We start from the raw sequence: 13,280 nt of genomic DNA, 5'->3' as shown, positions 1-13,280 counted from the left end.
TAAAATAGTGGAAATAACTATTGCAGAGCAGAATAAGGGAAAAAGAATGAAAAGAATTGAGGACAGGGCTTCCCTGGTGGCGCAGTGGTTGAGAGTCCACCTGCCGATGCAGGGGATGCGGGTTTCTGCCCCGGTCCAGGAAGATCCCACATGCCACGGAGTGGCTGGGCCCATGAGCCATGGCCGCTGCTGTGCCTGTGCGTCCCGAGCCTATGCTCTGCAACGGGAAAGGCCACAACAGGGAGAGGCCCGTGTACCGCAAAACAAACAAACAAACAAACAAACAAAAAAACCAAAAAAAACCACACATGGAGGCTAAATAATACACTACTTAATAACCAAGATATCACTGCAGAAATCAAAGAGGAAATCAAAAAATACCTAGAAACAAATGACAGTGAAAACAAAATGACCCAAAACCTATGGGATGCAGCAAAAGCAGTTCTAAGAGGGAAGTTTATAACAATACAATACTACCTCAAGAAACAAGAAACATCTCAAATAAACAACCTAATCTTACACCTAAAGCAGTTAGACAGAGAAGAAAAAAAACCCCCAAAGTTAGGAGAAAGAAAGAAATCATAAAGATCAGATCAGAAATAAATGAATAAGAAATGAAGGAAACAGTAGCAAAGATCAATAAAATTAAAAGCTGGTCCTTTGAAAAGATAAACAAAATTGATAAACATTAGCCAGACTCATCAAGGAAAAAAAAGGAGAAGGCTCAAATCAACAGAATTAGAAATGGAAAAGGAGAAGTAACAACTGACACTGCAGAAATACAAAAGATCATGAGAGATTACTACAAGCAAGTATATGCCAATAAAATGGACAACCTGGAAGAAATGGACAAATTCTTAGAAATGCACAAACTGCCAAGACTGAACCAGGAAGAAAGAGAAAATATAAACAGACCAATCACAAGCACTGAAATTGAGACTGTGATTAAAATTCTTCCAACAAACAAAAGCCCAGGACCAGATGGCTTCACAGGCGAATTCTATCAAACATTTAGAGAAGAGCTAACACCCATACTTCTCAGACTCTTCCAAAATACAGCAGAGAGAGGAACACTCCCAATCTCATTCTATGAGACCACCATCACCCTGATACCAAAACCAGACACAGATGTCACAAAGAAAGAAAACTACAGGCTAATATCACTGATGAACATACATGCAAAAATCCTCAACAAAATACTAGCAGACAGGGCTTCTCTGGTGGCACAGTGGTTGAGGGTCCACCTGCCGATGCAGGGAATATGGGTTCGTGTCCCATTCCAGGGGGGTCCTACATGCCGTGGAGCAGCTGGGCCCATGGGCCATGGCCGCTAGGCCTGCACATCCAGAGCCTGTGCTCCGTGACGGGAGAGGCCACAGCAGTGGGAGGCCCGCGTACTGCAAAAAAAAAAAAAAAAAAAAAAAAAAAAAATACTAGCAGACAGAATCCAACAGCACATTAAAAGATCATACATTAGAATCAAGTGGGTTTTATCCCAGGAATTCAAGGATTCTTCAATATACGCAAAACAATCAATGTGATACACTATACTAACAAACTGAAGGAAAAAAAAACCCTATGATCTTCTCAAGAGATGCAGAAGAAGCTTTCGACCAAATTCAACACCAATTTATGCTAAAAACCCTCCAGAAAGTAGGCATAGAGGGAACTTACCTCAACATAATAAAGGCCATATATGACAAACCCACAGCCAACATCGTTCTCAATGGTGAAAAAATGAAACCATTTCCTCTAAGATCAGGAAAAAGACAAGGTTGCCCACTCTCACCACTATTATTCAACATAGTTTTGGAAGTTTAACCATGGCAATCAGTGAAGAATAAGAAATAAAAGGAATCCAAAGTGCAAAACAAGAAGTAAAGATGTCAGTGTTTGCAAGTGACATGATACTATACATAGCGAATGCTAAAGACTCTACCAGCAACTACTAGAGTTAATCAATGAATTTGGTAACGTTTCAGGATACAAAATTAATGCCCAGAAATCTCTTGCATTCCTATACACTAATGATGAAAAATCTGAAAGAGAAATTAAGGAAAACCTCCCATTTACCGCAACAAAAAGAATAAAATACCTTGGAATAAACCCACCTAAGGAGACAAAGGACCTGTATGAAGAAAACTATAAGACACTGATGAAATAAATTAAAGGCGATACAAACAGATGGAGAGATATACCATGTTCTTGGATTGGAAGAATCAACATTGTGAAAATGACTGTACTACCCAAAGTAATCTACACAGTCAATGCAATCCCTATAGAACTACAAATGACATTTTTCACAGAACTAGAACAAAAAATTTCACAATTTGTATGGAGACACAAAAGACCCTGAATAGCCAAAGCAATCTTGAGAAAGAAAAACGGAGCAGGAGGAATCAGACTCCCTCACTTCAGACTATACTACAAAGTTACAGTAATCAAGACAGTATGGTACTGACACAAAAACAGAAATATAGATCAATGGAACAGGACAGAAAGCCCAGAGATAAACCCACGCATATATTGTCACCTTATCTTTGATAAAGGAGGCAGGAATGTACAGTGGAGAAAGGACAGCCTCTTCAATAAGTGGTGCTGGGAAAACTGGACAGCTACATGTAAAATAATGAAATTAGAACACTGTCTAACACCATACACAAAAATAAACTCAAAATGGATTAAAGACCTAAATGTAAGACCAGACACTATAAAACTCTTAGAGAAAAATATAGGCAGAATACTCTCTGACATAAATCACAGCAAGATCCATTTTGACCCACCTCCTAGAGAAATGGAAATGAAAAGAAAAATAAACAAATGGGACCTAATGAAACTTAAAAGTTTTTGCACAGCAAATGAAACCATAAACAAGACGAAAAGACAACCCTCAGAATAGGACAAAATATTTGCAAATGAAGCAGCTGACAAAGTATTAGTCTCCAAAATTTACAGGCATCTCATCCAGCTCAATATCGGAAAAAGAAACAACCCAATCCAAAAATGGGCAGAAGACCTAAATAGACATTTCTCCAAAGAAGATATACAGATTGCCAATAAACACATGGAAAGAATGCTCAACATCACTAATCATTAGAGAAATGCAAATCAAAACTACAATGAGGTATCACCTCACACCAGTCAGAATGGCCATTATCAATAAATCTACAAACAATAAATGCTGGAGAGGGTGTGGAGAAAGGTAACCTTCTTGCCCCGTTGGTGGGAATGTAAATTGATACAGCCACTTTGGAGAACAGCATGGAGGTTCCTTATAAAACTACAAATAGAACTACCATATGACCCAGCAATCCCACTACTGGGCATATACCCTGAGAAAACCATAATTCAAAAAGAGACATGTACCACAATGTTCATTTTAACTCTATTTACGATAGCCAGGACATGGAAGCAACCTAAGTGTCCATTGACAGATGAATGGATAAAGAAGATGTGGCACATATATACAATGGAATATTACTCAGCCATAAAAAGAAACAAAATTGAGTTATTTGTAGTGAGGTGGATGGACCTAGAGTCTGCCATACAGAGTGAAGTAAGTCAGAATGAGATAAACAAATACTGTATGCTGACACATATATGTGGAATCTAAAAAAAAGGGAGCAAAAAATTTCTGAAGAACCTAGGGTCAGGACAGGAATAAAGATGCAGATGTAGAGAGTGTACTTGATGACACAGAGAGGGGGAAGGGTAAGCTGGGACGAAGTGAGTGACTGGCGTGGACTTATATATACTACCAAATGTAAAATGGATAGCTGGTGGGAAGCAGCCACATAGCACAGGGAGAGCAACTCGGTGCTCTGTGACCACCTAAGGAGGTGAGATAGGGAGAGTGGGAGGGATTCGCAGGAGGGAGGAGGTATGGGGATATATGTATAGCTGATTCACTTTGTTATAAAGCCAAAACTAACACACCATTGTAAAGCAATTATACTCAGATAAAGATGTTAAAAATTAAATTATTTAATTAAATAATATACTAATGGATTAAATTGTTTTATAAATTCTCTTTCTGATTGACTCTCCAGAGAGATCTTAAACCCTCCCTTTCACTTATACTTGACTTGATTATGTTGTTATTTTGGGAAGTTTCCCATTTCCAAAATGGCCCATCATTTCCTCTTTTTTTGTTGTTTTTTTGGCATGTTCTGAATAAAGTTAGGATTTTGTAAGACAAGACCAGTCAGCCTTTGGAGAGTATATTTCATTTTATTTTTTCAGGTTCTCTTATTTATGTCCACAATCCTAAACCTGGGGGGTTCTTGTTTTGACGTATACTAGTTACTAACACTTAGTTTATGTAACTGCACTTGTGTGTCTTTAAAGACAGCTGTTTTACTTTAATAGTGACCAGTTTTGAGAAATGGATAGTCTATTACCGAAGTGTAAAAATATTTTTAGTCCCCAGTGAATGAGGTAAACTTTTTTTTTTTTTTTAGTGAAAATAAGCTCCCTGGCTGAGACTTTTTTTTTTTTAACATCTTTATTGGAGTATAATCGTTTTACAGTGGTGTGCTAGTTTCTGCTTTATAACAAAGTGAATCAGTTATACACATACATATGTTCCCGTATCTCTTCCCTCTTGCGTCTCCCTCCCTCTCACACTCCCTATCCCACCCCTCTAGGTGGACACAAAGCACCGAGCTGATCTCCCTGTGCTATGCAGCTGCTTCCCACTAGCTATCTATTTTATATTTGGTAGTGTATATATGTCCATGCCACTCTCTCACTTCGTCCCAGCTTACCCTTCCCCCTCCCCATATCCTCAAGTCCTTTCTCTAGTAGGTCTGTGTCTTTATTCCTGTCTTACCCCTAGGTTCTTCATGACCTTTTTTTTTTTCTTAGATACCATATATATGTGTTAGAATACAGTAGTTGTTTTTCTTTTTCTGACTTACTTCACTCTGTATGACAGACTCTAGGTCCATCCACCTTACTACAAATAACTCAGTTTCGTTTCTTTTTATGGCTGAGTAATATTCCATTGTATATATGTGCCACATCTTCTTTATCCATTCATGTGTTGATGGACACTTAGGTTGCTTCCATGTCCTGGCTATTTTAAATAGGGATGCAATGAACATTTTGGTACATGACTCTTTTTGAATTATGGTTTTCTCGGGGTATATGCCCAGTAGTGGGATTGCTGGGTTGTATGGTAATTCTATTTTTAGTTTTTTAAGGAACCTCCATACTATTCTCCATATTGGCTGTATCAATTTACATTCCCACCAACAATGCAAGAGGGTTCCCTTTTCTCCACACCCTGTCCAGCATTTATTGTTTCTAGAGTGTTTGATGATGGCCATTCTGACTGGTGTGAGATGATATCTCATTGCAGTTTTGATTTGCATTTCTTTACTGATTAGTGATATTGAGCATCCTTTCATATGTTTGTTGGCAATCTGTATATCTTCTTTGGAGAAATGTCTATTTAGGTCTTCTGCCCATTTTTGGATTGGGTTGTTTGTTTTTTTTAATTGAGCTGCATGAGCTGCTTGTAAATTTTGGCGATTAATCCTTTGTCAGTTGCTTCATTTGCAAATATTTTCTCCCATTCTGAGGGTTTTCTTTTGGTCTTGTTTTTGGTTTCCTTTGCTTTGCAAAAGCTGAGGCATTTTAAATCTATCCAAAGCCAGCCTGAAGAGATGAACATGTCTGGCAGCTCAGTCATCATTGCTAAAGGACATGGCTCCAGCATTGACCTTCAGCTCCTTTGGGAAAGGCCACAGTGTTCTGCCAGGAAGGGGATCTGGTTGCAAGTATGTGATGGCAGCAAACTGCTGACAGTTGTGCATGGGCAATGGAAAGGTGTGTTGGCTGAACTCTGACAACACTAGAGCTGACAGGCCCCTGAGAGATGGTGGTATCTAGTGGCTTAAAGTTGTGTTGTGTGGAATCCCCCTCAGGGTCATCTGCCACAATCCAGTGATCAGAGCCACTTTCTTTTCTTTGCTTTTTGCATAATCTTTGTTTGAAGAAAGAGTTCCGTAAGTGAAATAAAATTTTAAAGTAGGAGTTCAATTCATTTTCCTCATTACATTGGGGTGGAGTTGGGGGGACCGGTGATGAGAACATTTGTCCATGGTCACGGGACTTGCCAGTGGCTCAGTGCAGAAGTGGTTCAGGCCAGGCCCATAGGGAGTGAGTCAACAGTGGGCCTGGACAAGGTGTCTAGGCCCTGTCAGACTTAAGACATTCTTCTTCCCTTTTCCAGGCAAGTGACGCCTGGGAATTCCACCCCCATCTCTATGCCACCAATCTAAATAAGATTCAGACTAACTAACCTAAAATGCTCACCTGCTGCTTAGTGGCTATGAGACTTTGAACAAATCTGAATAAATATAGCCTCTTCGAATCTCATTTTTCTCACTTAAAATTGGCAATAATAAGACTTACCTCAAAACTTGTTGAGAATTAAATACAGTTGGCCCTCCATATCTGACTGTTCAGCCAACCACAGATTCACCCAACCTTGGATGGAAAATACTCCAGAAAAAAAAATCCAGAAAATTCCAGAAAGCAATATTTGGATTTGTTTTTCACTGGCAACTATTTGTATAGCATGTTATTGTATTTATAACTATTTACATAGCACTTACATTATATTAGGTATTACAAGTAAGCTAGAGACTATTTAAAGTATACAGGAGGATGTACATAGGCTATATGCAAATATGATTTCATTGTATATAAATGACTTGAATATTCATGAATATTGGCATCTGCAGGGGCTCCTGGAACCAATTCCCTGTGGATACAGAAGGGTGGCTGTAATAAATGTCAGATATGAAAAAATGTTCATCACAGGCCTGGCTCTTGATAGTTGCTCTGTCAGAGGTGGCCATTAGTGTTTGTGTTCTTGCTGAGTTGTGTTTCAGTAGACTCACTCATGCTGGTGGCAGGAAGATGGGAACAAGGGTACTAGGTCTCACTTATCTGGAAGCTATAGAGTGTGGCCTGGCAAACATTAACTTGACAGGATCTTCTTGGGGGAAACTGGATCTCAAACCTGGCAGTCGGTACAATTCATGGCCAGTTTCCAATTAATGGTAAACAGTTCTAAGCTAGTCAGAAATCCTCCTTCTCCGTGGGAGCTCTGCGTATGAGGCAGCAGAAGAGAATCCAGATGAGGGAAGAGTTGAGTTGGGGTAGGAGACAGAGCCTGGAGCAATTCCCTAAGCAGAAGAGGTAGCTTCTAGAAGCTACCAGCGTGCTAAAAAGGCACCCTTGAAAGTACAGGAAACTATAATTTCCAGAGTCTTCTGCTCTGTGTTCACTTTCCCTGCTACCTGATAATACTCGAGCTGCCTCCAGGCAACTTCCTCAAGGCTTGGTCTGTTCCTGTCTGAAGGTGACCCTGAGTCTTAGAGAGAGGCGGCAGTTAAATGTTCCGCTACCTGAGAAAGCTCTAAATGAGAGCGAGCTTTGTGAAGAGCTGCCTAAAGCATTGGGGAAAGGAGAAAAAAAAAAAAAAAAAGCTGAATTATTTGTATTTTCCAGGGATCTTCAGGGCCTCTGCTGTGCTAGTGTTCAGGGTGTTCTGGACATCTCAGTGGACCCTGGACACATCCCTGCTCTTCCTTAGCTTCCGGTTTAGGGAAGTCAGTCCTGTGTCAGGACCGGAAATCATCTGTACTTACACTGCCCACTTGGCTAGATTTCTTCCCTTAAAACAAACATTTCCCAATCTCAGCGTGGAGAATCCTCTAACTGAAACAGTCCTCTCAGGGAGAAAAGTAAACAGCTCTTACAGTTCTTCTTTATTTGTGATTCATAAATCTGTTCCAGTTCATCTTTAGTTTTTCCTTCACCCATGCATCTAGCATTTATTGGGTGTCCCTGTTTGCCAAGCACAGTATTAGGCACTGGATACAAAGCTAATGGAGCTCTGGCCCTTTAGGTACTTAAAGCCTCACTGGACATTCCCCAAGCAGCAGGATATCACAGCCAGGTAGAAAGTGCTCAGAAGCTATCCCAGCCCAGAAGAGGGATCTCTAAACAGCATGTGTGTGATATGGAATGGACTGTGTCCTCCTGAATTTCCCATGTTGAAGCTCTAACCCCCAGTGTGACTGTATTTGGACATAGGGTTTTTAGGAGGAAACTAAGGTGAAATGAAATCATAAGGGTGGGGTCCTAATCCAATTGGATTGGTGGCCATATGAGAAGAGGATGAAAAAGAGATCCCTCTCTCTCTCCACATGCACACAGTGGGAAGGTAGCTGTCTGCGAGCCAGGAAAAGAGGTCTCACCAGAGCCTGACCATGCTGGCATCCTGATCTTCCAGCTTCCAGGACCGTGAGAAAGTAAATTTCTGTTGATGGTATTTCGTTGTGGCAGTCTGAGCTAAGATAATATGTGTGTGTGTGTTTGAGGGTCAGTGGGGCGGGGGGTGGGGGTTGGGGAGATAGGAGCTTCCCAGAATTGTTTGCACCTCACCTGCCCCCGAAGGACTGTCTGGCTTTGTCATCAGGCCTTGAAGATAAATGTGTAGGGCTGACTTCTTGTAGTTTATAAAATTTCTTAGCCAAGTCTGGGATGACTTCCTCAGGACTCAGCAAAGTCAGCCTAGATATGTACAGTCCTGTCTCCCAACTCAGTCCCAACAGGGCCCAATTCAAACCCCACCACTTCTGGCACTATCTGCAATAGAACTGATATCTCTCTCCTTGGGAATTATTTGAAACCTGATCATGACATTTTCATATGTTCTTGTTATCTTACCCACAGTTAGATTGACTGTCACATAAGTGCAAAGATCTTGTCACTTATTTCTTTGCCTCTATTCCTAGGAAGGTAGAGTAAGGCTTGCCCATAGAGCCTGGTCCATAAGTGTTGTTGCTGTCATCAGACAGACTTGGCTGGATCTAGGCTCTGTGGTTTACTACGTGACTCTGGGAAAATTACTTAACCTCTTTGAGCTTTGGTTTCCTCATCTGTACTACGGTGATAATATTAGGGCTTATCAGATGGATTTGCTGGCACCATGAATGAAGCATTGTGTATAGAGTGCTTAGCACAGGATCTGGCCTTTAGCACGTGCTTGGTGTAGGTCTTGTTGAAAACTTTTTGATATATGTCTTTTCCAGACCCCGTCTCTCATTTCCATGTTTCCTCCTGCAAGACCATTTACTGAGTGACTCACCTATTTGCTGGAAAAATGAAGATAACCTGATGGGCTTTAAACTCTGTTTCTTAATATCAAGGAGATAAAAGGTAGAGGAGGGAGGGTAGAGAAGGAGAAGTGAGGAAAGAAAGAAAGGACTGGGAGAAGCAGAGAAATCGCCTTTATTCTACCAGTGTCTTACCTGTGCTGGCCTCCTGCCATTCCTGATCTTAGACACGTTTGGGCCTGAGGAGGTGGGAAGGGGGAACCACAGCCAGCCAGGGATCCAAGGCTGCAGCCTGGAGCACAAGGTCCTCTTGAATGAAAGGGCTGCATATTGCACGGTGTCTGCCAACTGCAGTGAGCTGAGGGCTATATGAGGGGGCCAGCACCCAGGGAAGGGATGCAGAGTCTGTGGAGCCAAGGGAGAGGAAGGGACCGTGTGACCAAGGGCTTTGTGAGAGCACTGAGTTGCCCAGGTAGGTGAGCTTGTGGAGAGCACTGAGCATCCTTGCACCTTGGAGGAGACCCATCCCCACACGGCAAGGACAGGAGACCGAGAGAAGGAGACTGCACCTCACCCATGTTGGTAAGGTTCCTCTACTTGTCCCAGCCTGCTGACACCCCTCCCAGAAGCCCAGACTCCACCTGGGCTCAGGGTGGCTGATTCCCTGGCTTGTGCAGAGAGATTTGGAAACAGTTTGTAGTTTGAAAATGTTCCCATGAGCTTCAAAAAGAGATGAAAGGGTGAGAGACAGGAGGTCAGTAGGGGTTGAGTTAGAAACCATCAATCAACTCTCTGGAGAGTCCTTAGGGAAGTCATACTTATCCATGCAAAGTAAGTGGAGAAGGAAGATTGAAAGTTGTTCTACCGCAGATGAGGGGTTAACCGTCTCCCCATTTGTAAGTCTTCACAGCACTTCCCTCTAAGATTTCTGCAATCCTGAATTATTTTTCAAAGGTCTCATATCAAAGTACAGCTTTATTATTTTCAAGGAAAACTCACAATAATAGAATTTGAATTTATTTAGCCCTATGGTCATGTGTCATTTCTTTTGTAAATATTACTCAGTGTAGTGTGTTCTAACTTCACATAGAAAGCAAAACTGAGGAACCAGGATGGGTTACATAGCAAACCAGTGTAATCAGCTGTACAATCCAGAGAGCACTGTGGGGAGAGGAGAGGATATGGTTTTAGTTGTCCCTATTCCATGTCTGAGGCAGGGCCTCAGGAGGAGGTGTGGTTCTAGACGGCTCGGAAGAACAGGACCAGACTAATAAGTGGAAATGCCAGGGAGGAAGTTCCAGCTCACTGGAGGAGAGAAGTGTGAATTGGTGTGTGGCCCCAGCACCGGAAGTATTCAAGCTGAGGCTGGGTGGCCATCACCAGAGAGGAAGAAGGGGGCGTGAGCTTTGCTGTTCTGCTCTCCTGTTCCGCCCCGGCCAGCGGTCCAGGGTGCCGATGAGAGTAGGTAGCAGGTGTGTGGCTGTCTTCCTGATAGAAATGTTCAAAGACTGAGACTCTGCTTCTCCATCATCCCAGGCTCCTTTCCTTATTTACTCTTTTGGTAAATTGATCTTTTGTCAACTCTCTAAACCATTCTGAGCCCATTGAAACCTTTTAGACTTGACCACCACTTGGGTTAAGCTTCCCCATGTGTGAAGTAGCACTTTATTCTTATTTTGGTTTTAAATAGACCTCTTTCAGGTTTCAAAGAGGTGCTTCTCAAACTTCTGGGAGTTTGAGAATGATTCTAATTCTCTTCATGATTCTATAGCCTCTTCTGGGTTTTGCCTTCCAGACTATGATCCTCCTATATTGTCTTTTCCATACTTAAACCTGTGAGTCACCTTGAGAGTTTTACTGTGCTTCGCTAGATCTTTTCCAGCTTTTTAAAAATACCTTCGTGAAGTAGGATATCCTGAACCACATGCAGCTTTTCCAGCTTACATTTCTGCAGTTTTCTGCATATTTACTCTGTGGGAGGCAGTGTGGTGTATATGAAAATGCATGATTTTAGGGCATAGAAAATCCTGGATCTTCCACGGATGTCATGGGCTGTGTGACTTTGGGGAGTTATTTAACCAGCCACTTTGAGCATCAGTTTCTGCATTTGCAAGATGGAGGTAGCAGTATGCACCTCAGATATTCATGAGGATAAACAACTTGGCATTTAAAAAAATATATATTTATTTATTTATTGGCTGCACTGGGTCTTAGTTGAGGCATGCAGGATCTTCATTGCTGCATGCAGGACCTTTAGTTGCAGCATGCGGGATCTAGTTCCCTGACCAGGGATGGAACCCAGGCCCTCTGCACTGGGAGTGCGGAGTCCTAACCACTGGACCACCAGGGAAGTCCTGCAACTTAGCATTTTAAAGCGTAGTAGTACCCTGCCTTGCGTTCAGTAAGCCCTGAATAATTTAGAGGAGGAGGAGCCGGAGAAGGAGAAGAAAGTTCCCATTTTTTATTATAATATCTTTTTAATGAGGGACCTATTTAATGAAACAGGTAAAAATTATTTCAGAGCAGTACATTTGAACCTCCCTGTCATATTCCAATTTCACTTATCTTGGTCATATTCATTTTAACTGATCTCTTCTTCCATTCCAGTCAAATAGATAAGAACGTTGTATTCATGCATTATTAAACATAACTTAAACTTACAGCCTTGCATCTTTATAAACATAAGTGAGTAATATGTGAGAGAGATAGAGAATGAACCCCCTATCTTCTGGTTAATGTTTAGACAGTCTTGGCACCTCCCAGAAGCAAGAGCTACAGCGAGAGAAGTGGGAGAGGAACAAGTTGCCAGGCAGAAGCCTCTCTCGGCGTTCCATCAGCAAGGAGAGGTGGGTGGAGACACTGGTGGTGGCCGACACGAAGATGATTGAGTACCATGGGAGCGAGAATGTGGAGTCCTATATCCTCACCATCATGAACATGGTACGTCAGACCACGTGGGGACAGGGGCAGCTGGTGAATAGATACCACTAGAGATGCTCCATCCCCCAAATAAGAGACCTTCTTTTGATCCCTTTATTTTTTTAATTTTTTTTTTTTTTTTTTTTGGCTGCACAGCTTGTAGGATCTTAGTGCCCCAACCAGGGACTGAGCTGGGCCCTTGGCCCTGAAAGCGCAGAGTCCTAACCACTGGACTGCCAGGGAATTCCCTGGTGCTTTTAATATATATATATATGTATATATTTGTATTTGTATTTATATTTATAAATATATTCCATGCCTAGATAATTAAGGACAAATTATTCTTTCTCTTAAAAACGTGTATCCTAGGAAAACTTATAATTTATCATGTACATTTTCTACTAGTTACTTATCAAGTGACTCAGTCATTTTAGTATGATTTTTTCCTCACTGATTTATATAAGTTCACAAATGAGGAAACTGAGACAAAGAACTAGAACATGATTTCTTCAAGGTAGTTGGAGCTAGAATTGGAATAAAGTTAAGGACCCCTAATTTGAAGCTTCCATTTTGCCTTGTAATGCTTCCTGCTTTCCCACATAGCCTATCTGACTCATCTTTGCACTCCACCAAAAATTCCTGATCTATAAGATAAGGAATTATTTCAAGTACATTACAGTTCTGTTTTTTCCCCTCCTCCAGCATTTATCTGTTCTCTGTTCATGTGAGGCTAATGGTTTTCTGTTTCTGACTCTAGGTCACCGGGTTGTTCCATAACCCAAGCATTGGCAATGCAATTCACATCATTGTGGTTCGGCTCATTCTACTTGAAGAAGAAGAGGTAAGGAATAGTTTCCCCACCGGTCTTGTGACCTGGATCTTCACACTCCCTACCTGCTTCCTTCAGTAGAGCTGTGGATGGACAAGAAAGAGGGTACCAGAAAGATGTTTGGAAGCCCATCTGTGTTATTTTCTTGGGAATTCAGTGATGTCAAGTGGGAGATAGAGAACGTTTCCAAGATATACAGACTTGAAATCACCTGACAGTCTTTGTATCTAGTAACTCACAAATCAGATTGACAGCAGTGACTAAGAATGTTCCACAGTGGAAACAGACTAAATCATGTTATGGCTGGGTGATTTCAATAAAAGTTAGGAGAGACATGGAAATACTGAACCTTTTACACCGTTTATTTACCTCCTGCATATTAATACATGTCTCTC

At 41.5% G+C, this 13,280-nt stretch overlaps 1 protein-coding gene across 1 annotated transcript in view; it reads left to right on the top strand.

The window, feature by feature from the left end:
- Positions 1-13,280, top strand: part of ADAMTS12 (ADAM metallopeptidase with thrombospondin type 1 motif 12) — a 392,328-nt gene that overhangs the window by 208,201 nt on the left and 170,847 nt on the right. Inside the window, 2 exon segments of the mRNA XM_081230390.1 lie at positions 11,881-12,077; positions 12,814-12,897. Of these exon segments, the coding sequence (XP_081086516.1) occupies positions 11,881-12,077; positions 12,814-12,897 (281 nt within the window).

The sequence above is a fragment of the Mesoplodon bidens genome (genome assembly GCF_964165515.1).
Source record: "Mesoplodon bidens genome assembly, chromosome: 4".
NCBI lineage: Eukaryota > Metazoa > Chordata > Mammalia > Artiodactyla > Ziphiidae > Mesoplodon > Mesoplodon bidens.
The sequence above is the reverse complement of the archived record's forward strand: the minus strand, read 5'-3'. Positions and strand labels throughout refer to the sequence as shown.